Source organism: Suncus etruscus, chromosome 12, assembly GCF_024139225.1.
Source record: "Suncus etruscus isolate mSunEtr1 chromosome 12, mSunEtr1.pri.cur, whole genome shotgun sequence".
NCBI classification, from domain to species: domain Eukaryota; kingdom Metazoa; phylum Chordata; class Mammalia; order Eulipotyphla; family Soricidae; genus Suncus; species Suncus etruscus.
This window is the reverse complement of record NC_064859.1, coordinates 26,578,831-26,605,944: the sequence shown is the minus strand read 5'-3', so window position 1 is coordinate 26,605,944 and position 27,114 is coordinate 26,578,831. Positions and strand designations below refer to the sequence as shown.

The 27,114-nt window shown below is 37.7% G+C and overlaps 1 protein-coding gene across 1 annotated transcript in view; it reads right to left on the bottom strand.

Annotated features, from left to right (window-relative positions):
- Positions 1-6,560: 6,560 nt before the first annotated feature.
- Positions 6,561-27,114, bottom strand: part of PPP3R1 (protein phosphatase 3 regulatory subunit B, alpha) — a 66,420-nt gene continuing 45,866 nt past the window's right edge. The window contains exons 3-6 of the mRNA XM_049785118.1: positions 16,836-17,012; positions 15,051-15,110; positions 13,684-13,868; positions 6,561-8,640 (exon numbers count right to left, since the gene is read on the bottom strand). Of these exons, the coding sequence (XP_049641075.1) occupies positions 8,593-8,640; positions 13,684-13,868; positions 15,051-15,110; positions 16,836-17,012 (470 nt within the window). The 3' untranslated portion in view covers positions 6,561-8,592. The remainder of the gene's footprint in view (positions 8,641-13,683; positions 13,869-15,050; positions 15,111-16,835; positions 17,013-27,114) is intronic.

The window sequence follows — 27,114 nt, the reverse complement described above, 5'->3', positions numbered from 1 at the left end:
TTTTTATCTTGTCTTTGGACTCTAGAGAAAAAGACCTTATTCCCGACAAGTGGGCACATGAAATGACATGGAGAATTTTTTGGTCATTTTTAAGCCTTGTTTCTTCCCTTCTCAGCCAAGCAAGAACATAAAGGAAGGGGTCACAAGTATACACTAGGATTCAGTAGGGTTATTTAAATCTCAGCATTCGGGGACCGGAGCATTGGTGCAAGTGGTAGGGTGCTTGCCTTGCATGCGCTAACCTAGGACGGACCGCAGTTCGATCCCCGGCATCCCATATGGTCCCTCAAGCCAGGAGTAATTTCTGAGCACATAGCCAGGAGTAACCCCTGAGTGTCACTGGGTATGGGCCAAAAAGAAAAAAAATACAAACTCAGCATTCAGTTCCATTATATTGACATACTAATATTTTAAATATTTGTCAGATTTGTATACTTTATCTTTCTTGTTTGGAGAGAAACTTATAGTTTAAACAGTCCTATATGAATTTGTAAGTTTTTAATTAATAAATTCACTTAAAATATGTTTATACACATTTCTTGTAGGAGTTTAATTAAAAAATATCTCTGAAAACTAATGTGACTTGGCATTCTAAATTCTTGGTAGTCTGTAAATGCTTTAAAGTCAGGTCATCTATAGCCTGCATATATACTCTGAACCAAGAAGAATTAATATCTGTCTCCAAAAACAATATACAAAAGAGCATATGCACACCACTTTTCGGTGCAACCCTTAGCTCAAAAGCTAGGATATAGAATCTGCCCAGGTGTCCAGTGACAGGTGCATGGATAATAAAGGCCTGGTTTGTCTGTGGAATACTATGCAACTGCAATGGCTGACATCACGTAATTCACTGGAACGCGAAGTGAAGATCGACAAATACTAGCAATCTCTCTTAACTGCTGTAAATAGAACAAAGTAATGCAAGGTATAGAAGGGGCTTACCTCAATTGATTGACCCTAGATTATAGAAATGAAAACAGGGAAAGAAAGAAATCAAGAGAGGATAAGTAAAGAGGCAGACTAGAGGTAAGAGTGTCAGGGTCTCCTAGCACATCAGGGGTGTAGAGGTGAGGCATATATGATTAAACCAGAAGCTAACCACATTGTAAGCAGGTGATCCAAACTATAATAACTTAAAAAAATGTGCCTTTAAGGAATGGAAGAGAACATGGGAACATTGGTGAATACAACACTGGTAATGAGATTGGTATTGGAACACTTGTGTGCCTGAAACTTATGAACAATTTTGTAAATCATAGTGCCTTAAATAAAAAAAATTGTTTTGCAGTTTGTCCTTTAAAGTCACAAAACTACAACAAAGTTGTGAGGAAGTTTTTCCAAATTTAGTAATTAGGCCTTGGCAATATGAGCCTATTATTTTTTAAACTTTTTTTCTTTATTTAAACATCTTGATTACAAATATGATTGTGATCAGGTTTCAGTCATGTAAAGAACACCCCCCTTCACCAGTGCAACATTCCCACCACCCATGTCCCAAATCTCCGTCCCACCGCAACCCCACCTGTACTCTAGATAGGCTTTCCAGTTCCCTCATTCATTTACATGGGTCTATTTTTTAAGTTAAAATGGTAAGAATGCAGACAATTGTTTTAGGGTAATATTCTACCTATTTGATTTATTTTTGGGTTTTGTTTCATTTTTGTATAATGCCATGTTAAAACGCAGGATTTCACAATTGCAAGCTGTGCACTCTACCAGTAAGCCATATCTATCGTTGGTCCCTACACAGTAAGATAGTTTTTGTTAATTTGTTTTCCTGTTTTAGGCATTACCTGGTGGTGCTCGGAGAACTCTGATGTGGGTATTTAAACTGGCTGTGTGCAGGGCAAGTGTCAAAACCATTATACCTTTTGTTTTGGCCAACCCTCATTTATCTGCATTTTTTATAATAGCTCAACTTACCCAATGACGGATAATATATCTGTGTCTCTAAAGCCCTTGACTAAAATTTTTAACATTTAAGCTTTTTTTTTGTTACATGTACTGTATGTACATGCATAACCCCATGAAATTATGCTAAACTGTGGGAGATTCCCACCCACTCCAAATTATTCACTGGGCTGGGCACACAAGTATGCAGAGAATATGGATATATGATGCCAAATCACTGAAAGAAAACAAGCTGGGATTTTATTCTGAAGAGTACTTAAGTTTTAGGAGCTACTTATCTGCCCTGTATGTGCTTTGCCCAGGAAGTTATATTCAAAATTGAGATTACTTGGGTATACTTTTTGAATCAGTCCACCACTTAAATGATTTTCAAAATATTCCTGTTGAACTACTGCCGTTAACTAAATGTTCATTTAAATTGAATGAAATGCTGATTTTACATGTTCTTGACTACAACTACCATTACTAAACAATTTGTCCTGGGACCATTTCAAAGAAAGACTTCCTAGGCTTCATCCTAGGACCTATGCAAAAACTAAGATCTCTAATTACAGAGACTGACTTTGGCAACTGCAACTTTCTCAGGGACCATAAAGAAGGACATTAGGTTTGGACAACCAACATGCCTGGAGCTTGTAGTCAGTCTGACAGTATGCTTCATGGGTGGAGACATCCTGTATATCTTAGGCCAATAGAATTTTCTAATTCCCCCAATGTTTGTTGTGCCTTGCAAAAAGAAAAAAAGGGCCACTTCAGCGCCCCCCCTTTTATTTTTTTAAATTTTACTTCTAGATAGGGGCTCTAGCCTTTTTCATAGAACCACAACCACAACAGAATTTGAGTCTTGATTTATCTCATTTCTATGTCTGCCTTACAATTTGAGAAAAGTGGTCTTGAGCATTCAGTGGTAAAAAAGAAAAAGGTCAGCTCTAAATACCCAAGCCAAAGTCAACAATACAATCAAATCCAGACGACGACAAGCTAGCTAAACACAAAATTGACAAAAGTGATTATACTGGTGGTCCTGGGGATAGGGCTGGACGTATGGGGTGCATGCTGTTAACAGTGGTGGAGGGAGGTCAACACTGGTGGTGGGAATGGCCCCAACTCACTGTCAGTGAATGCCTGAAATACAACTGAATTAAATACTTGTAATTCACAATGATATAAAAAAAATAAAGTACATGTTCTTTTCGGAAAACGTGGCTATTAAGATTAATGTCCTGGTGTTGATTGAATAACTTCAGGAGATTCTGTTTAGGGCCATACCTGGAACCTGTTGTGCTGGGCCCTGGAGTTTAGCATGCAAAACGCGTGCACAGTAGCTCATTGATAAACATTTTGAAACTCAGTAGCATCAAAAGAACAAATAGATTTTTATGGCAGTTGCTAAAATTTGGTTGTTTCTATGTGGTCAAGCCCTTCAGTCCTGTCCCAGGAGAAAGATGTTAGAGTGAGTTCCAGTTAGTTCTTGGTATAAAGTCTATGCATCACTTGATAGGTGAATCACTTTGTTCCTGGGTTACTTCTGGCAGGCTCTGGTGACCCTGTAATGCTGAGAATCAAACACGGGCCGGCCGCATGCAGGGCAAAACACCCGCTGTGTGCTTTTTTTTGTAAGGCCTCAACACCTCATACATCTGATCGTATCCATGAAGATCCACGTTCCTGTTGCACTTGAAATTGACATGGTGGTAGTGTCTGGCTCATCAGAAAGCCTCTAGTTCAGAGACTCTTAGCCTCTTATCACTCTTTTGTATACTGTGGCTCTTTGCCAAGTTTGGATTTTGTTCTGCTACTTCTGAGGAGGGACCTCTGAGGAGAGATCTCCGAGCCCATAGTTCGCCCCAGCTGCGTCATCCTGTCTCCCATCCCTCGGGAACTGTACGGGCCAGCGGAGGGAGAGGGGGGCGCCCGTGTGTCACATGTTGGGCACATCTTGCCGTTAGTTCTTAGTGTGGAGGACGCAGCACACCCTCACCATCACTGCAGAATTTTGACCCTCACTCAAAATGGCAAAATGCAATGTGTTAGATTATTGTTAAAATTAGATGCTTTTGTGTAAGTATTGTTTTAGCAGGCCACTGCGTGGTGAGGCTCTGACTCTGACAGTTTCAAATTTTGGCTCTTCGTGTCGAACTTGTTCACCATCCCTGCTCTAGTTTGTCCCATATGAAGTTGGCAACTCCAGGAACTCAAATGAGTAGTCTTTTATTATTCTTGATGTTTTAAAGGTTTGTCTGTTGTAGCAAGTCTAAGAACTTATTGGTTTGGTTTTGTTTTTGGGTCATACCTGACAGCACTCGGGTTACTCCTGGCTCTGCACTCAGAATCACTCCTGGCAGGCACAGGTACCATATTGGTTGCCAGGATTTGAACCACCATCTGTCCTGCATTACCGCTGTGCTATCTCTCCAGTCCCAAGAATTCACTTTGACAGCTAAGCAATCCATATTATGTATAGCCATATAAATTTTCCATCTTGTAGAAATTTGTAATGTTTCTGTCCTTGGCTATTGTGACTAAAAACTGTTGTGGGTATTTGGAGATATGCCCACAAATAGAAGAATTCTAAGTTATTAATGAACCACATTTTATTTTCCAGAGTTGACTATACCGTTTGACATTCCCATTACTGGTGCTCTTGGGTTTCAATTTCTTAAATATAATTATAGATATTCAAACACCATGGTTACAAGGTTGTTCGTAATAGTTTTCCTCCAAAGAAACAAACAAAAAAATAAAGTTGTTCATGATTGGGTTTGTCATACAATGTACAATAACCTTCATCAGTGCACACATTTCCTGCCATCAATGTCCCGTTTCTCTCCAATCTGCTAGGACAGGCATTTGTCTCTTTTTTGACACTTCTTCACTTTATTTCATTGGGGAGGGGTTGGGCCACAACTGGCAGCACTTGGGTTACTCCTGGCTCTGTCTTTGCTGGCAGGCTCAAGGGAACATAAGGGATGTCAGGGATTGAACCCAGGTCTATCCCAAGTTGGCTGTGTGCAAGGCAAATGCCCTACTGTTGTGTTATTACTCTGGTCCCTCCACTATATATATGTGTGTGTGTGTGTGTGTGTGTGTGTGTGTGTGTGTGTGTGTGTGTATATATGTTTTGGGGTCACACCCGGCAGTGCTCATGGGTTATTCCTGGCTCTATGCTCAGAAATCGCTCCTGGCAGGCTCGGGGACCATATGGGATGCCGGAATTGGAACTGCTGTCCTTCTGCATGCAAGGCAAACGCCTTACCTCCATGCTATCTCTCCGGCCCACCACTATACTTTTTAAGTGGATTTGCAACCCCATTTGAGTATATATGTGCTATTGATCATTGTGTATCTAGAAATGTTCCTTTGCCTCATTTCAAATTTTGGTCCATATACCACAGTGCTCAGGGCTCTGTGTTCAGGGATTACTCCTGGCAGAGTAGAGGGGACCACATGTGGTGCTGGAGATAGAACCTAAGCCAACCATTTGCACAGCAAGCATCCTACAGCTGTACTCTCTGGCCCATCAAGTGGCTTTATTTCATTTCATTTTAGGGTTTCTTTATATATTCTGGATAATAATCACCAGATAAATGGATTTGCAAATATTTTCTAGCATTTTGTAGATTAACATTTCACTGCTGACTGAATCATCAGTTCAAAACTACCAGGCCTGGGTAAAGAAAAGGCGACTTAAGACTTGTATATGTCTATTGACTTAGGTTTAACTAACTATTCTAGCAATGGAGTGCAGAGTAGGTTATAATTAGAACATAGAAAACAATCCTGGCATTTAGAGTTAAAAAATCCTCAATAGATTCTACTATTCAAGGATAGGTATGCCATATACCACAGATATCTCAAATGCTTATTACAGTTATAGGCATATAGAAACATCACTTTGCTAAATAAATAAAATTTAAGTCAATGCTAATCAAAAACATGAATGTATCTCTTATGAAGAATGTCAAAGTACTGAATAGGATTATAAAATTACCACCTGTATGAGCAAGGTGTTGTTAAATTCATTAGAATAAACACTGCATAAACTTCTAGAAAATTGCAGTTTTCAGTAAATAAGAACTGAAGTCACTGCTCTTGTGTTTTTAGTTCAATAACAGGAAGACAAATGCATAGTACAAAATTAATTATGTCTGGAAGGCTAAATTATGAAAACCAAAGTATACTAGTATGTGTAAGTTGGGAGAAGAGGAGGGTTCTAGTCGAAGAGAATGTATCATGACTTGGTTGTAATAGCTATGGGATATCTGTTAGGGAAGTAAACAGACCTGTAACAGAATCAAGTATGTGGCAAAAAGATAAAAGGATTTTGTAATGACTTTTCTATACAGTTAATTAGCTATTAATAAGGCAGACTCACTTTTGACTTAGTCAAAATCCATTTATCAGCTTAACAAAACTTGAAAGAAGGGTCAGAGTAGTAGTAGGGCAGGTAGGATATTTGCCTTGCACACAGGCGACCTAGTTTCAATCCCCAGCATTCATATGATCCCAAGCCCACCAAAATTGATTCCTGAGTGCAGAACCAGAAGTAACTCCTAAGAACAGCCAGATGCCCCCCACAAAAAAACCCTGAAAGAATTAAATGACTCGAAACACTTAAAACTATTCAGAGACCACTGTGAATACACTCAAGTTTCAAATATTTTATTTCCTTATTCATACAGTATGAAGTTTTCTAGAGATCCCACAACATGATGTTTCATGCAGAAGAAAAACTAAACATTCAACATAAACCACCCCTCCCCCACCCACCCACACACTTAAAAAAAAAGATAAGACCCTCATTCCCCAGTAAGGAAATAATGTTTGCACTATTTTTTCTTTTTATAACGCCAGCCAAGATATGCACAAGCAAGAGAAATAGAAAGCATTTGCTAAAATATTTTGTAACAAATACTTATGTACAAAAAATTCACAAAAGACTAGTTCCCCCTTGAAGCAGAGCACATGGCAGTTGACACTGGAACAGATCAAACCGCTGGCTGGAATAAGAAGCCACGTACTGATCCAGAGGAAGAAAGTTACATGTAGTGGAGATTTTCAGTTTGAACATTAACATTTCCAAAGTTTGGCAACATTATCTTTTAAAATTATGCAAATTATGTAAACAAGAGGTACATTTTAAATCGATCTACATGCAAAACTCCATGTCATGCAAGGACACCAAGCACCGGGATTTTTCTCTCATAGACAGAGCCCATGATGTGCAGCACTCAGTTGAAGGAACAGCAAAGGCAGGCAAGTGCTCAATTTAAGATTCATTCACCATGATTCAGCCTGCCCCTTTCCACTCATGACTATAAAACCAGTTTTTATACAAAACTATATAGGGAAAGAACACTGTCCTAGAAAGCTAACCAAAATGTTTCTTCCAGCCAATAGTACCTTTGCAGAAAAAGGAAGGGATAGCATCAGGTGGAAGATGAGACACTACTTTTATATCACACAAATTTATTATCATTCATTATAAATATGGGCAAATCAAGAAAACCATCATGCACTCTATGCCTGTGGTAAAGAAATCGAAGAGGTAAAAACTTGCTTTTCTGTGGCATATAAATTAAGGTTTCCATTTAAATCACAAATATGTGTGAATGTTTAGATATATACATGCATATTAACTATCACCAATTTTTTAGGTTAGCTGCAAATCTTCTGAAACACAGAAGGGAAATTCGTGGTTCAAACATAAAAAAAAAGTTTGACAATTTACCCATGTAATCAAACAAATGGATAATTAAGCAGTTACATGATTACGTCATGTATTCAATAATGTCTAAGATAACTCATGATTGCCTCACTTCTGGTCTTTATAAAATCACAACCGACAGCTTACATTTACTCAGGGACATTCAATAAATGTAAAAGCTCCTAGTTATGAAGTAACAGAAGGAAGCAGCCATAAATTCCGCAATTATATGAACACAAGAACAAGCTCTTGGCAGTAGCACTGAACTATACTTTCTCCTCAAGCAGAGATGTATTAAAAGCTGCTCAGCAATGAGACGCAGTCCCTGGAAATATATTTATAGGTATAAATAAAATTACAAACTTCTTTGTTACAAAAATGTAATTAAGGTAAATAAGAAGACATTAACAAATGCTTTGTCAATCTCTCAAAGGAGAAAGCACAGAAGGAAACTAGCTGGCCTCACACCCGGCTCAAATTGTACAATCTCCGAGCTATATATAAAAAACTGTGTGAAATAAAAGGAAGGATGTTTTATGTTCTGCTTGGCACTTTGTACTCTATCATTTTGTTTCTGAATCAAGTATATTAAATTAAAGCCAACCTACTACACATATAGAAAGCTACATATATCTATATATAAATATGTACATATGTATATATAGATACTTTCTTGTTATAAAAGATGAAGAAAAATAAATTAAAAAGCCAACCCCTTCCCTTTCTTCCCACATTGATATGCTCTTTTCATGTTGCTGTCCTTCAGACTTTAAAGTGCTACACTGAGTTATTGAGAGAATAAGAGTTCAATAACACTTAGTTGGCTTCATGAGGCTCATGTTGGAAAATGTGGCTTCACAGAGAAAAATACTTCCATTTAAATACACAGAGAGCATTGCTGGACGTCTTGAGCAGATCTTCAGAGATGGAGAAGAAAGCAAAAGTGTTGGGTGATGCTCTTTAAAAAAGAGTCACACATCTACCACCATCTTTTTGTGGATATCTAGGCCACCTACAACCTGCAATTGATGAGAACAAATAAAGTTTAACCAACTATCTTATCAAAATTACAATTTTAAAAACATACAAAAAAAATTTTAAACACTACTTAGTCTTTAGTTAGAATTTTAACAGCGTATTACTACCAAAAGTATAGCTATTTTCTTGTGTTTGAGTACAAGGATTAGCAATTTTATATTATAAAGGATCAATAAGTTTTATGCTTCTACCTTTTCTCTGGCATTTGTTTCTTATGCTTTTTAATCAGTTTTAAAATTGTGTGAAGACATGAAAAACTGTGAGGAACTACTCTTAGTCAAAGAAATACAAAACAGGCCAGAGGGGACAGGAAGACAGTATTGCAGGAAGGGGCACTTGCGCATAATTGAACTGGGTTCCATCCTCCTCCCACCAATATGAGCCCCATCAAGAAATGTCCTTGGCACAGCCAGTTGTGATGCAAAAATTCAAAAATAAAAAGCCCAAACAGACCATAGGTAGTATTTGGCCCACTATAGTTTATCTCCTCCAAACTTCCACTTTAGTTGTTTAATTGTAAATACCAGGTGATAATATGAAAATTGTCCTCAAGAGAGGCCAGAGAGAGATAGCACAGTGGTAGGGTGTTTGCCTTGCATGCTGCCGACCAGGGAGGGACCTGACATCCCATATGGTCCCTCAACCTGCCAGGGGCAATTTCTGAATGCCGAAACCAGAGTGACTCCTGAGCACTGCTGGTGTGGCCCCAAAAAAACTAACCAAACAATCAATCAATCAAAATATATACAGTTAAAAAAAATTGTCCTCAAGAAATAATATGGACCAGAGATTCTACAACTTTTTTTTAAGATTCTTTTTATTTTTTTTTGCCAGAGGGGAGGGAGAGGAAGGGCACATCATGAATTTACATAAGTTTCTCTTAGCTCTGCACTCAGGAATTACTCCTGTACTGCTTAGAGAACTTGGTTGGCCACATGCAAGACAAGTGCTTTATCACTGTACTAGCACTCAATCCTCGATTATGCAAGTTTTGTATATGGTACAACTGGATTTATTCTCTAGCACCACATAATATCTGATCACTGCCAGAAGAGATACCTAAAACCTCCATATGAGGCCCAAGTAAATAAAAATATAAAAATATGGGGCCTTGGGGTTGGAGCGGTGGCGCAGTGGTGGGGCATCTGCCTTGCACGCAGCTGTTCAATCCCTCGCGTCCCATAAAGTTCCCCAAGCCAGGAGTGATTTCTGAGTGTTTAGCCAGAAATAACTTCTGAGCATCACCAGGTGTGCCTCCCCCACAAAAAAAGAAAGTGGAATGTGGGGCTGGAGAGATAGCATGGCGGTAAGGTGTTTGCCTTGCACGCAGGCAGTCAACACAGAACTGAACCCAGTTCGAATCCCAGCATCCCATATGGTCCCTTGAGCCTGTCAGGAGCGACTTCTGAGTACAGAGCTAGGAGTAACCCCTGAGTGCTGCTGGGTGTGACCCATAAACCACAATCCAAAAAAAAAGAATTTATGTCAGTCTATTCCACATATTAATAAAACTACTATGAGTTGAACTTAAATTTTCTGCATATTTTTCCAGTAGGGAATCAAATACATGTAAAGCTGTTATAATCTAAAAACATAAATGACTATTTTGAAGAGATAAATTTTATTACGTGCAATCTAAATAAAAAGAAGAGAATTCTGAAATGTTCAGAATCTGAATAATTTTTTTCTTTTTTTCTTGGGGGGTGTCACACTGGTGGCACTCAGGGATTGGCTCCATGCATGGCAAATGCCCTGCAGCTATGCAATTTCTCCAGCCCCTCTGCTGAATTTTCAAAGTGAACGTCCATTCAGCAATCAACATTTCAGCATTACCAGAACTCTGAGACATTCCTGAAGTAGCCAGCTTCTCCCCACCACCCCTTCACCCACAGTAAATAAAGTCTGAGGAAGAAAGACCAACCAACACAGAATGATCTGCCTCATATGAGGATAACAACAGTGAAATAACTCACTTCTGAAATACAATGGAAACAATACCAGTACTGGTATTCAATCAAAAAAAAAAAAAAAAAGCCAACTGAGGGCACTTGGGGATGGGACAATGACTGTGGTGAAGGGAAGCATTCAACAAGGAGGAAGGAGAAATGATGAAAGATGGTAACACATTCTGTGTGAAACTCAGTCAGCAACAGTTCTGTAAACCACAGTACAAAGCATATATATATATAATGACTCTCTTAAAGGTAGTCTGGTGGTAGGAAGTAAATATTGGTAAAAGGATTGATGGTGGAACAATGTATGCATGAAACCCAATCACTGAATAGCTTTTTAATTTCATGGTGATTAAAACATGGTGATAAAACTTTTTTTTTTTTAGTTTCTTTTTCTTTTTTTTTTAAGTTTTTATTTTGATCATAGTGGCTTACATATCTTTCACATTAGTATTTTAGGTACATAGTAACATAGAATCAGGGGAATACCCACCACCAAATTTGTCCTCCCCTCTTCCCTGTTCCCTTTTTGCAACCCATATCCCACCCCCATCACCCCTCGGGCTGCTAGAGTAGGTGGTCCCCTCTTTGTCTAGTTTACTATCAGTGATCATACATCTATTTGATCCTGGTGCCCTCCCTTGTTTCTCCCTCTATTTGAGAGGCTAAGCTAGATAAATCGAGTAATGTGGTTTTGTTTGAGGGAAAGAAAAGCAATAGCATGGGGTAAAGATTAAGCAAAAAAAATATATTTTAAAAATAAAATAAAATAAAATAAAAATATGCTGAAAATGGGCGAAGTCCTTCTAGTGGCTATCAGCCTCAGTTTGAGAGAGGACTTGAAAAAGGTAATTGAAACACCATAACAATACAAAAAAAAAATCAAATTAAATACCCAGTGAGCCCTACAGAAATAAAGAAAAGCACCACACAATAGTCTCGGTTCTGAATTCAAATCATGCCGGAGTGCAAAAAAAAGAGAAAGATAAGATAAAATAATTTAAAATAAAAAAGGAGACATCAACTTCAATATCTACACCAAAATAAGGATGTCAAAAATAAAAAAACAATGAATCAATATATATGTGGAAAAATGATTATTTTGTGCTTTATTTTTCCTTTTTTTTCCCCCCCTGCATAGGCACAGTCACTATTGGGGATATTATAGAGGGGGTTAAAACATTTTTTTTTTAAAAGAGACAGCAGGATAGGGGCCGGTAAGGTGGCGGTGCTAGAGTTAAGGTGTCTGCCTTGCAAGCGCTAGCCAAGGAAGAACCGCGGTTCGATCCCGGCGTCCCTTATGGTCCCCCCAAGCCAGGGGCAATTTCTGAGTGCTTAGCCAGGAGTGACCCCTGAGCATCAAACGGGTGTGGCCCAAAAAACCAAAAAAAAAAAAAAAAAAAAAGCGAGAGAGACAGCAGGATCACTTTAGTCTGTTTCTATAAATAAACTTTTGTTCATGCCTACCTTGCTCAACTTAATGAATCTGTGAGATGCACAATTTTATTGGTACTTTTTGATGTTTTAATGAAAAATATTAAGTTTTTCATTGAATAATAAAGTTATAAGTGCCAAAGTTACAAAAGTCTGTAACTTTTGCTGTGTAAGAATCTATTTTAACTTCCTTCCACTCCGCCAAAGCACAGAATTTCCTTTTTCTTTCTTTCTTTTGAAAACTGACCACTATGGATTATCAGTCTGGTCTCAAGTCATGTTCAATCAGTTCACAGGAGTCCTTTAGCTATGGTTTGGCAGTGGTAAGGAGGTTGGAAGGAATTGTAAACACTTACCAACCAGATAGAGTATAGTATTTTCTTCCCCAAAGAAATAAAAGAAGCTAACCAGGTTGGGGGTGTGGCTCTTAGAATTGAGTGCATGCTTTGCATGTGTGAGGTTCTAAATTCTATTTCCAAAGGCACAAAACAAACAAAACCAAAAAATAAAGCTAATGGTTGGGCAGATAACAACAGCAGCAAATATGAGCACTTAAAAAATCTCACAAAATCCTTCTCAACTGGGGGCCGGAGAGATAGCATGGAGGTAAGGCGTTTGCCTTTCATGCAGAAGGTCATCAGTTCGAATCCCGGAGTCCCATATGGTCCCCCGTGCCTGCCAGGAGCAATTTCTGAGCCTGGAGCCAGGAATAACCCCTGAGCACTGCCGGGTGTGACCAAAAAAAAAAAAAAAAAAATCCTTCTCAACTAAGGTAATAAAGAAAAACTTTTCTTCTTTTTCAGTTTTTGGGTCAAACCCAGTGATTCTCTGGGATTACTCCTGGCTCTGGAATTACTCAGAAACACTCCTGGTGGTGCTCAGGAGACCATATAAAATGCCAGGGATCAAACTCAGGTTGGGTTTATGCAAAACAAGAACCTTACTTGCTGTACTATCGCCCCAGGAAAAACTTTCTGTATTTCGAGCATATGAAAGAAAGCTTTTTCCAACAGTTGGGTTTTCTCTGTGCAATAGCATGTTGTTTTCACTATAAAAGTTTTTTTTTTTTAATGAACTTTAAGAATATAATCTAGCCATGAATGAATTCAGCAGTAGGACACACATTTTGCATGTATGAGTGCCTGGGTCTACCCCCAGAAACTGACTCCTCTCCCAAATAAATAAGAATAATTAAAAGCATAATAAATAATAAATAAAAATGCATCTACCTTAGGTATCTGTTGATTTGGGGACTACTACTAATAAACAAAAGTTACTAGTACCATTTTTAAATTTCTATCAAATAATAACAAAGTATGTTATTGAGAATAATATATATATTTATTTATATATATTTATATATATTTTTTGGTTTTTGGGTTATACCTGGCAGCGCTCAGGGGATACTCCTGGCTCTGTGCTCAGAAATAGCTCGTGGCAGGCTTGGGGGACCATATGGGATGCTGGGGTCCATTCTGTGTTGGCCCTGTGAAAGGCAAACACCCTACTATCTCTGGTTCCTCTTGAGAATAATATTAACAGTAATGGAGAACTTAAAGGCAAGCTAGTATTAAGAAATTCTCTACTAAGTGTTTTTCTAAAACCTTCTTTAATACTATAATAAGCTGTAGTACTTACAGCACAGAATTCTTCAAAGGATATTCTTCCATCTCCATCCTTATCTGCATTTATTATGGTTTTGTCTACGATTTGCTGTAACTGTGTATCTTTCAGATTGTTCCCCACCATCATCTTCAGCACCTGGAAGAGTTCCCCATTGGAAATATAGCCATCTTTATCCATGTCATAGATCCGGAAAGCAACTGAAAAGAGAGTATGAAATATCAATGGGAATCTTAAGAAAATAAGAAAATCAGCAATTTACACCTTAATTGAGAAACAAAAATTGAAAAACAAAAAAAGTTATCAAGCATCTAGAACTATCACAAAGCATAAATATGAGGACAGTTCCTTCCTAAATAACCTTTAGATGTTGTTTGACAAAGTTGAATAAGAATATGGACTATGGATTAATGTACAATCCATAGTATTATTGTAATCCATTAATTAATCAAGATTAATGTAGCTTATTAATATAGCTAATTAATGTAGCTTGAGGTAAATTATTTAACAATGCTAAGCTTCCTCTTCTGCATATATAAAACCAGAGCTAGTAACAGTCCCAGTTAGTTGTTTTTGAGTACTGAATGAGATAAGACACTAACTGCTTAGAAAAATGTCTGATACCTGCAAAAGCTAGTAAGAGCAAGCAATTGCTATGCTCAGCTCTATCAGTTCATCTTGAACTCATCCAATGCCTCAGAGAACTATTAGTGACTAAAATGGCTCTCTATCAAAGTTAAATAATTTAAAAAGGTATCAGATGCTTGCTATAAGAGATTGCCTGTATAAGCACAGTGAACTTCTGGCTTAAAAACTGAAGACTGTGGGGCCGGGAAGGTGGCGCTAGAGGTAAGGTGTCCGCCTTACAAGCGCTAGCGTAGGACGGACCGCGGTTCAATCCCCCGGCGTCCCATATGGTCTCCCCAAGCCAGGGGCGATTTCTGAGCTCATAGCCAGGAGTAACCCCTGAGCGTCAAACGGGTGTGGCCCAAAAACCAAAAAAAAAAAAAAAAAAAAAAAACTGGACTGTGTGTAAAACATGTTGACCTTAAGCACATTAGAGTTTCTTGCTAGTTTTCATTAAAAACAAACAAAACACCTCTTTTCTAAAAAAACGTAGTTTACATGACTATTCTCAATAGAAGGAAATTCTATCTTTCCAACTATCCAACTAAAACCAATAGTGACATATTGCTGAAGAAACCTGTTATAAATATCCTACAAGAATTTGCATTATATATATTCAATCTGGTGCAAATATATAATATATATAAAAGACTAAAATAAAAAGAATTTTTGAAATATTTTTGAAGAGTTGTAACACAGTATTGGGTAGTAATTTGGTGCAAGATGGAGAAGGCACAGTAAAGAAAAATACTTACACCTCAACTTCTGTTCCTTGTCCCCTTTGACACTGAACTGAGAAACTCCCTCAATGAATTCTAAAGAATAAAAAAATATTTAGTCAGCAGGATAAATTATTTTTCTAGAAAAGTATTTACTTTACACATCCACAAAAACCTTTTTCCCTGCAGTAAAAGAAAATGTGATAGCAGTGTTTAAAACTGAATGCCACATTAGAAATTTCAAAACAAGAATCATGGTTGCTCATGATCTTATTTTCTGTTCTCTCTCTCTGGACACACACACACACACACACACACAAACGCACACACACGTTTATATATTTTAAAATATTTGATGACTAAGAAGCATACCACTCAAAACTTTAATTCCCCTTGGTATAAAAAAATGATACATTGTTTTGCCAGAACAAAATAACTTTGAGTGATAGCATAGCAGTAGGGCATTTGCCTTGCATGCAGTCTACCTGTGAGGAACTGATCTGGGTTTGATTCCCGGCATCTCATATGGTTCCCTGAGCCTGCCAGGAGTGATTTCTGAGTGTAGAGCCAGGAGTAATCCCTGAACACTGCCAGGTGTCCCCACCCTCCAAAAAAAGACAAAATAATGTGGATTCCTGGTTCCACATTTCAAAATCATTTAAATAAACTTTAAGAAGTCTAATGAGAGATGAACATAATCATTTTAAATTAGTAAAAATTCAGGTCCTACACTAAGTAAAATGATTCCCCAATAAAATGTTTACAGAATCAATTAAAAAATTATGTATCACGTTAATATTAGAGGTTCTACTGTCTATAAAATCCAGATGAAAAATAAATACTGTATTTTTTCATACCATAAGACACTTTCCTCCCAAAAGTAAGTGTTATGGAGTGAATGCTGCCTGGAGCTGAAGCCTGAGTGCAGGGGAGGGGAGCATCTAAAAACTATGTGTATCTTTTTGCTTTGTTTTGTTTTGGGGTCACACCCAGCAGCGCTCAAGGGTTACTCCCGGCTCTACACTCAGAAATCACTCCTGGCACATTCAGGGGACCAATGGGATGCCAGGATTCAAACTGCCGTCCTTCTGCATGCAAGGCAAATGCCCTACCTCCATGCTATCTCTCTGGCTCCAACTATTTGCATCTTATAGAGCAAAAAATACAGTGAATTCTTTCTATGAAATGAGCTCATCTTTATTATTAGCTTATAGTGATAATTTAATATGCTGCATTGTTTTTAAAAAGCTTAATGCAGGGCTAGAGCAATAGCATAGCAGTAGGGCATTTGTCTTGCATGTGGCTAACCCACATCCAGCAACCTTATATGATCCTGTGAACCTGCAGGAACAATTTCTGAGCACAGAGCCAGGCATAACCTGCCGCTAGGTCCAACCTTGCCCCCCAAAAGTTTTAATAATGCAACTTGTAATACTTTTTCTTCTAGGGTAGAGTCAGGGCCACAACTGTAATGCTCAGAGAGCTATTCTAAGCTCTGAGCTCAGGTCACTTCACTGGGGAATCACACAAATAGGCCTCCTGCATGCAGAGCAAGTGCTGAGTCTGTTAAGCTACCTCTCTCACTCCTTAATATTATTGTTTCTTTTAGATCAAAATACTAAATCCTACTTTATAAGATTACATTTTAGAATAACTGGACCATTAATGACCAAAACAGTTCAGATACCAAAGTCCTATCTATTTTTAGATCATCAATAAAAGGCATTTTAAGAAACTGAACTTTTTAGACATTTTGTACATAAAGCTGTAAAATTATTCAAAAACTGTCTAACTCATAACTTTTAAAAACTACTCTCTTACCTTTAAAGTCTACCTCTCCATTCCCATCTGTGTCAAATATATCTATTACTCGCTGTACTAACGGATTCTGTTGTAACTCAGGCAAAGACATGAATTCTTCCACACTCAAAGAACCAGAGTTGTCCAAATCAAGCTTCTTAAATCTCTTTCCTAGCCTTTTAATTTCATCCGCATCAACTGTAAGCAAACAAAAGGATCAAGATTTAGAAAAATAACCACAACAGAAAAACGATCTAAACATGATTTAATGGTTCAATTTCTAATTTTTTTTTTATCTAGTTCTTGCCGATTTCTTTGTTTTGGTTTGGCTATTGAAGACGTTGTCTCCATTTATACTTATTTTTCTTCTTTTCTTTTCTTCCTTTATGTGCTCTGCTACTTTATTTCAATACCATGGCTTTTATGTGATGCTTATCTTTTATTTATTTTTCCCCCTCTGGAGTGCTCACTGGATACTTTATTTGATACTTCTTATTGTACTGTTGTGATGTTTCACCCTCTTTTTCCCCTTCGTCTCTCAAACCTAGGATGAGAACCTTTAAGGATTCCACCCAAGTTCGGAGTATTTGATTTTTTCCCCCAGTTTATTACTTTTCTCTTCTTCAAACAAAACCACATAATCTGAACTATCTAGACCTGCCTTTCAATTAGAGGGGGAAATAAGGGAGGTATCAAGACCAAACAGGGGTAAGCCCACTTAGTAGTAAGCTAGGCACAGAGGGGACCACCTATTCTAGCAGCCCCGTGGGTGAAGAAAGAGGATATGGGAGGTAAGATGGGAACGGAGGTGGAGGGAGGACAATTCGTGGTGGTAATTCCCCTGATTTTAGGATAATATGTACCTAAAATATTATTGTCAATGATATATAACCCACTATGATTAAAATAAAAATTATATTAAAAATTATATTTAGTGTTGAGTAATTTTTGACAAAAAAATTTATTTGTTTTGTTTATGCTTTTGCTTGTCTGCACCTACCACAGCAAACCACCACCAGCAAGCTGCAGGACAGTGTATTACAGAATTGATGATGCTACACAGATCATAGAAGTCAGGTCTGATTCTCTCTAGACAAGCTAACTTAAATCTACTTTTGATCCTCTGCATCAAGGCAACTTTGTTCACATTTATCTTTTATACTTTTTATTTACTTCTAACAGCTCATGTCTCAAAATCAGAATAGACTTTGAACTTGTTTAAAATTCCAGAGTATTAAAAAATAAGTCTTTCTCCCATCTAACCCTGTAGAAATCCAATTCTTCTCCTTGAAAGTATTGAAATAAACTTCCACAGATTAACAAGAGAAATTTTTCATCATCTATGAATGCGTAATGCCTCACAATGTGTTTGTTTTTTAAAACAAACAGCTTTGAAATTTTGATGGTATATTAGCCTTATAACAACTTGAATGTTTTATGCATGTATGTATGTATGTTTAGGGGGTGGTAAGGAACTGTACTGCACCCAGATTTAATACCCAACATTCCTTATGGTCCCCAAGCACAGCCAGGAGTAATCCACGAGCATAAATGTGGCCCCTACTCCTAAAAAGAATAAATTTAGCATATATTTTTAAATAGAATAAGAATTATAATTACCCAATAGAAACCATGTCAGTATTTTCATGAGTTCATATGCAATTAATAGAGTGTAGAGTGATATCAATAAAACAGAAGTATAGGTTTTCCAGATTTTCCATAGTTTGTTGTAACAAGCACAAATTTTCTTAAAGTAAAACAGGTCGGAGCGGTGGCACTAGAGTAGTGCTTCTCAATTATTTTTTGTTATGCCCCCCTAGGAAGAAAACATTTTTCGCGCCCCACGTACGACTGTAAATAGTATATTTAAAAAAAAAAAACACTTTAACCTGTGAAACAGAAATATATAAAATAATTTGAGCTGATTTTTTAATTTTTTTTAGCTGATTTTTTAATCAGAGGTGATGTCTGGATTAATGGCTACAATGAGCATGTTTTGCAATGCATAGCTTTTCAAAGTGGGGCTTGAAGCAGGACACAGCAACTCTCAGCTCCAGAGACATATAGAACATGAACACGGGGCTTAGCTTGTTATGATAGTGTTTGCCGAGGTCAAACGCTCCCCCCTTTACGAAGCCTCGCGCCCCCCCCACTGCGCAAGAGGTAAGGCATCTGCCTTGCAAGTGCTAGCGTAGGACGAACTGTGGTTTGATCCCCTGTCATCTCATATAGTTAGTCCCCCAAGCCAGGAGCAATTTCTGAGTGCATAGCCAGGAGTAACCACTGAGCGTCAACAGGTGTGGACCCAAAACAAACAAAAAACAAAAAATTGGGCCCGGAGAGATAGCACAGCGGCGTTTGCCTTGCAAGCAGCCAATCCAGGACCAAAGGTGGTTGGTTCAAATCCCGGTGTCCCATATGGTCCCCCGTACCTGCCAGGAGCTATTTCTGAGCAGACAGCCATGAGTCACCCCTGAGCACCGCCAGGTGTGGCCCAAAAACAAACAAACAAAAAAATTAAAGTAAAACAAAATTAGACTTAAAAGTATAAAAAATACTTTTAAAAAGGTGAAAACAACAAATTCCCTATAGAAGAAACAAAAGCAAATTTAGTACCCTCAAGATGTTCAAAGCTTTCCAACATCTTAGTCTGGATAACTGTAAATGAATAAGCTACAAGAACAACTTCTCATCTAACACTTCCTCTTCCTGAAAAAATAATATAAGTTCATTATTTATTTTTTTAAAAATATCATCTTCTTTTGAAGCAGATGTTTTCAACTACCTTTATCTCAAAATAGGAAGCTCAAGTTCAATCTAAGACTAGTAAATTCTATCGTGCTTAACACAAAAACTTCCAGAGGTAATTAATGCTGGTATTTTTATGATTATTGCTTATGTTACTACTCCATACAAAGCTATAGAAGTCAAGCCTATCCATATTGTTCCCACATGTACTTTGTAGCTGGTTAAAAATTGGTCTAAAGTGCATGATTTGTATTATACCAGAAAATGCATTTATATTAATGATCCACATAAATGCTCCTTCAAACAGATTATGTATAAAACAATCCAATAAAATTTCCAAAAATAGGGCCAAGAGAGCTCAAAGGGGTGGAGTGCAAGCATAAAGCCTCAAATTAAAACTCCTCTTCCCTTTCAGCCCACCTCTGTACTACAGGTATCATCCTACTGACCCTAAATGGGAACAGTTTCACAATTCCCGAGCACCCCCTCCCCAAATTCATATATGCATTTAAGAAACACATCAACTACTTATGCATATTATTCCTCTATTAAACACATTTATTCTTTTTTCTTTTGAATAGTGACCTTTTTTATAGCTTTCCATAAAGCAACAATATTACTTCTTTAACGGAAAGACAGAAGCAAATATTCAAATAAACTTATCTTGCATTATAAAATTAGATACTTTTATTTAAGGTAAAAAGTAAATCCAAAAATGCTTGTTACTCATGTATATAATTTACCCTACTTCAAGACAGAGACTGATTATTTTTACTGGTATTCTCTGCACTGAATGTAATAAGTACTCAATATTTTGCCCAATAAATACCCCCTCCTTTTTTTTGTAGGAGCAGAAAGGTAATGCAGGATAATAGTAAGTGCATTTGATTTATATGCAGCCCACAGGGGTCAATTCCTGGTATGGCCTACAGTTGGTCCATTGAGCATGACATAATCAGATGTGGTTCCCCCTTCAAAAAAAAAAAAAAAAGAGGGGCTAGACAGCACAGTGGCAGGGTGTTTGCCTTGCACACGCCTGACACGGGACGGACTTGGGTTCGATTCCGGCATCCCATATGGTCCCCTGAGCCTACCAAAAGAGATCTATGAGTGCAGAACCAAGAGTAACTAACTCGTGAGAGCCACTGAGTGTGCCTGCCCTCTGAAAAAAAATAAGAAAAGAGAAAATGGCCAGAGAGATAGCACAGTGGTAGGGCATTTGCCTTGTATGCAGCTGGTCCAGGAGAGATGTTGGTTTGAATCCTGGCATCCCATGTGGTCCCCTGTGCCTGCCAGGAGCGATTTCTGAGCACAGAGCCAGGAGTAACCCGAGAGCCACTCAAAAAAAAAAAAAAAAAAAAAAAGAAAGAAAAGAAAAGAAAAGAAACATAAAAAAAAAAACTTTATCTGTGGCTTATTTTGGTGTTTTAAAAAATATTTTGCAGCATTTTACATGTTCAAAGCATGAGCTTATACCTTCTACCTCAATAAATATTCTAAATGAGTCTAAATTTTTAGGGCTTAAAATGTGATCAAAATGTCATCAATGAATTCTACTTATCTAACCAGATACCAACCAGCAATTTTTTTTCAAAAAAAAAAAAAAACTCATATTTTCTGGAGACATGACTCTTTGTGCTTACTTTTATTTTACATATTTAACAAAAATTAGTTAATAGCTATTTTATTCTAGTAAGCTTTGGTTTTGCTTTAGTTTACAGCCACAAAAAAGCAAGGAAGTTATATAATGGTAAGATTATAGTAGTATGGGGGTAGTATGGGTGGGCTGGCTCATAAGAAACACAAATGGAGATCATTTCATTCTGCAACTGCCCAAGAGCAGGGTTCTCTACTTTTCTAGCAGTGGCCCCTTTCAGCCTTGCTTCCTTCCTGTATCCTCTAGTTTCAGAATGTGGCCCTTCCTATTTATGTGACTTTTATCTGGTCCCTCTTAGGATAGTCTGGCCCCAACCTCACCACTTTCCCATTAATCTTGGCAGGATACCTCATGGCCAAAAACTCCAGGTATGCCTTTTTTGAAGTTGGAGATCTCTGGAGGCTTTATGGAGTCAGGGAAGGCTGTCTCCCTGTGCCACTAAACTTCTGGAAGCCAACAGTCACGCCCAGGAACACTCATGTGCCATGTAACTCACTGGCCCAGCTCTACAGATCCTCCACATCCTGTACCTCATGGTGGCCACAAAATATCTCCATTTTTTTAAATATCTTTAAACACCGTGATTACAAACATGACTGTAGTTGGGTTTCAGTCACAAAAAGAACATCCCCCTTCAACCAGTGCAACATTCCCACCACCAATGCACCCCATCTCCCTCCATCCACACACCCCCACCTGTATTAGAGGCCACAGGCTAGAATTCTACCTCTCATTCATTAGTGTTCTAACTGCACTCACCCCTCCTTGAGGTGAGCTCTATTATTTTTCAATACTGACATCGAAGTGGGAATGTACCAAATTAGATGTGAAATTATCATAGGTACAGCCCAAGCTCAACAAACCAAACCACCAATAGCATGCTCCATCAGCAACAAACAACTCAGTAAATCTTCAGTGACTTAATGATCCCCACTGCAAGATATGAAAATTTTCACAAAATTTCATTTAATTAAAGCTTTTTTTTTTGATAATTTCATTACCATTTAGTTGTAACAAACAATACTAAATAAATTATTCACCCTGCCAAGGGGCAGGCTTGGGGGAGAGTGGGAAACTGAGGATAATGGTGGAGGGAATGTTACTCTGGTAGTCGGATTGGTGCTGAAACACTGAATGTCAGAAATAACTGTTTTATTTATTTATTTATTTATTTACTTGTTTATTGGTTTTTCAGGCCACACCCATTTGATGCTCAGGGGTTACTCCTAGCTAAGCGCTCAGAAATTACCCCTGGCTTGGGGGGTGCCATATGGGACACCAGGGGATCGAACCGCGGTCCTGATACTTGGCTAGCGCTTGCAAGGCAGACACCTTACCTCTAGCGTCACCTCGCCGGCCCCTAAATTTATTTTTTAAAAAAAGAATAACCTGGGCTCACAGGGGCCATAAGGCTCCCCAGTAAGAAACTCTTGGCCTAGAGCACATAATAGAAAAAGGGAAGGCAAAAATGTAGTACAACACTTAAGAAATTTACTAAAACAGGGAAATAAATAGTTTAGAATGATGCACATTATGAAACTCAAGTTAAGCTTGAGTATTACCTGGAAACCCCAATCAAACTATAAACAAGTATTCTACAATCTTGATGAATGATTAAATAGTATTGTAGAATAATAATTAAATGAATTTATATAACTTTATATATACAAGATTATTGGATAAATCTATCCTTTTACACTGCCAAAGCAGTAATTTTTCCTTTTTGGGGCAAGGGGGGTTTGAGCCACACAAGTGACAGTCAGGGGTTACTCCTGGCTCTGTGCTCAGAAATTGGTCTTGGCTCGGGGGACCATATGGGACTCCTGGAATCAAACCCAGGTCCATTCTGGGTCAGCCGCATGCAAGGCAAATGCCCTACTGCTGTGCTATTGCTAAGGCCCCTATTTCTAAAAGATATACTCAAATAGTTCCTGTGCTTAAAATTTTTCTAGTGGTTTTCTAATGCACAGAATAAAAAAAGTCTAGGGGCTGGAGAGATAGCATGGAGGTAGGGCATTTGCCTTGCATACAAAAGATGGTGGTTGGAAGCCCGGCATCCCATATGGTCTCCCAAGCCTGCCAGGAGCAATTTCTGAGCATAGAGCCAGGAGTAACCCCTGAGCACTACCAGGTATGACCCAAAAACCAAAAAGTCTAAAGCCCTCAAAAACATTTAGCTTCAATTCAAATTTACATCCAATATTTTCTCCTGTTACTTTTACTTAGCAACAATGCTCTTAACACAATTTTTGTACAATATAAATTTCTTGCTTCTATGTCCTTCTAACTAATCATCTGGATTGTCCTTCCCTGAACTTTTTATTTATGAAACTCATGATTAATTTTATTAGGAATTAAAAGGTTGTAAGTCTTTATATTAAATGTGCAAAAACATTTTTTCTTATATCCCACAAGCGACTGAGATTATTCATGTTCTACCCCTCTCCCTTTAACTTATTTTAATTAGCATCTGTCTAGCCTGGAGTCATACACATCATTAATTTATATTCTGGCAAGTGACTTAAAGCAACAGATTTAAAATCTTTTCATTTTATTTACTTTAAATATTTTAGACATTATAATATAGTTGGTACCTATTCTGAATAAGTTTAAAAGTATTTCTCAAAGGTAAAGCAATGTTACAATGATCAGACAGGAAATAAGTGGCTTTTCAGAAAGCCTCTGAAGCATGACTTGGAGGACCTGAGCTCCAATGAATCCTTTTACTAATAGTCACCATTCAAAAATCACATAGACAAAAATTCACCTTAATAGTTACTTTAATAAGTTAATGTCGTTTTGAAAGGAGAAAATATCTAGTCACCAACTACTCATATATTTCCCTCCCAAACTCCCCCTCCCTGACTCTGGGCAAACATTTCATCCCTTCCTTCCCCCCCTCTTCTCCCCTCCCCCACCCTCCCCCACTTCTCTCTTTCTCTCCATTTTTTTCCTGGCACTGTGGCTTTCACTATTGTTTATGTATGGGTACCATGTATATCACTTTATCCCTTTCAGCACCAAGTTTTTGTCCAGAGTGATCAGTTCCAACTATCATTGTCAAAGAAGACCCTTCTCTAGCTGCAAGCCTTGCTGCCAGTTGAAAGCTTTCTACCATGGACTAGTTCTACTGACCCTCATCTCTGGATATTATTACCATACCATCTATTATTTTTCTTATATCCCACCAATGAGATAATTCTATGTCTGTTCTTCTTCCTCTGACTCATTTCACTCAGCATAATACTCTCCATATCCATCCATGTAAAAGCAAATTTCATGAGATCGTTTTTCCTAACAGCTACATTGTAGTTCATTGTGTAGTTTCTTTATCCACTTTTCGGTTCTTGGCCTCTTGGTTTTTTTTCCAGATTTGGCTACTGTAAATAGTGGTGTGATAAAAATGTCTTTCACTTTTATTAAGGCTACTATTGAGGGTATTATCTTTCTCAGTAGACAAAAATAAACTCCATGAAGATGTTATTCTCACATAAAGACTTTAAATTTCATGCAAGGATGTGAAATGTATCTTTCAGTATGAGTTTACAAAATACAAAGTTGTCATTGAGAAACTAATGGGTTGCTTACATAAAAATATTAAGTAAAAATATTAAGGTCTTATTCAAATCAATGTATACTCAGGAATAAATGTAGAAATTAAGACTGGGAAAAGGTTCAGAGAACTAAAGTACATGTTTCACCTGTTGAAGGCCTTTATTCACTGCTGGCCCCAGATGGTTCATCCCTGAGCACTGCTGGGAGTGGCCCCCCAAATTAAAATCTAAATAATTTATCAAAATTAAAAAAACAGAAAGGTAGAAAATTTTTCTCAAATTTTAAACAATTTTTAATAATTTTATAGTTGTAAAAAGCAACAAAATTCTTTTTTTTTAATTTTTTATTTTTAATTATGAGAACAATGATGCAAAGAAAGAGGACAAGGTAAAGTTACAGTGGAAGGACAATCACCATAAACAGAGTTCTCAGAAGAAATCCCCTTACTGATGCCTAAAATTTGAACTTACAAAGAACATTAAAAAAAATAAAACAGAACCCAGGTACAATTACTTCGTCCCTCAAGTCCCCAGATTGTAGTACATTATAACATTTCTTGGCAGTACACAAAGCAATCTAAAGCCATGAAATTTATGTGACTCCTTAAACATTGAAGGCATAGTAACAAAGTTCTTAATACTTTAGGTAATTCTTTTGATAGTCACTTAATATTCTACTGACTTGAAAAATACTTTCAAATTGTTTTTTTTTTTTTTTAAGAAACAATCGTAAATATGGGATTTTGGACAGAACCCTGAAGAAAAAGAAACCTTCGAATGGCAGCACTTGTTATTTCTATCGATAATTAATGATAGTTACTAATTAAAATATTTTTCCAATGGGAATTTCTTGATGACAACTGTACTATGCTTCACTGAGGTAAGAACATTTTACAACTTTCAAAATGTCTCCTCTAACTAATGACAATTCTTAAATTACTTTGAAACTTTTAATTCAGTGTTTTTTAAGCTGTTCCAATTTCTACTTGCTGGTATATTCTTTTTTTTTTGGTTTTTTTGGTTTTTTTGGGCCACACCCAGTGATGCTCAGGGGTCGCTCCTGGCTTGGGGGACCATATGGGACACCGGGGGATAGAACCGCGGTCCGTCCTAGGCTAGCACTGGCAAGGCAGACACCTTACCTCTAGCGCCACCGCCCGGCCCCTTGCTGGTATATTCTAATGATCAGGTTGATTTAGGGCATGAATACCAAAAACATTAAGAAGTGTTCTCTTATATCCTATCAAAGGACTTCTGATGTCATTATGTCTCAGTGGTGTTAAATTCAATACATGGCCAAAGTGTGACTGATTTCACTTTGGATTAACATTATTGAGATTAATTTAGAATTATGAAAATATCCTATTTCTCACCCAAGTTTAGCTCCCACTGATTGGGCCTTGTCCGTAAAATGTATATTCTGTTCTATCTCCCTAGTAAATGATTTTCTTTCCCTCACCACTGAAATGTTCCTGGGGCTTGGAAGGGAAGGGTAAATCTTTCCCCCATTTCTTTCTGTCTTCAATTACTATCAACATGGATTCATGACTTTTTATCTTATTAATTGAAATCTAATGTACTATAATTTGTTAGTTAAACTGTTCCAGTTTTAGTCCTTAAAAACTATCTCAGGTTGAATTTCACGTGACCTTTCAAAAACACCCATCTGGAGCACCTTAATTTGTGGCACCAAAGTATGTCCCAGCTTCATCCTGATTATATATATAGACTAAGAGAATTTCTCAATGACTTTTGTATGGAAGTATGTTTAGAAGTATGAACAGCACAACACCTTTTGATATTTTCTGTTTTTGAGTCCACCCAGAAGTGCTCAGGGGTTAGTCCTGGCTCTATGCTCAGAAATCACTCCTGGCAGGCTCAGGGGACCATATGGGACGCAGGGATTCAAACTACTGTTCTTCTGCATGCAAGACAAATGCCCTACCTCCATGCTATCTCTCTGACTCCCACCTTTTGATATTTTCATCAGAAGCTAATGAACAGTTTATCAACATAAAAATTCAGTTAATAAGAGGCGGGAGAGGTAGCACGACGGTAGGGCATTTGCCTTGCTAGCAACAGATCCAGGATGGACAATCTGCCAGGAGTGATTTCTAGCGCAGAGCCAGGCAGGAGTAACACCTGAGTTCCTGAGTGTCGCCGGATGTGACCCAAAAACAAAAACAAAAAAATTCATTTAACAGTTTGAAAGTCTTGTGAAATTTATCTCAAAGGGTGCTTATTTTCATAGCACTCCAAATAAGATACAAACCACCAGAGGGAGCAGCAGGCAATTATAGTAAAATGTCCATAAGCAGCTCTAAATCCCTCAATATTAATG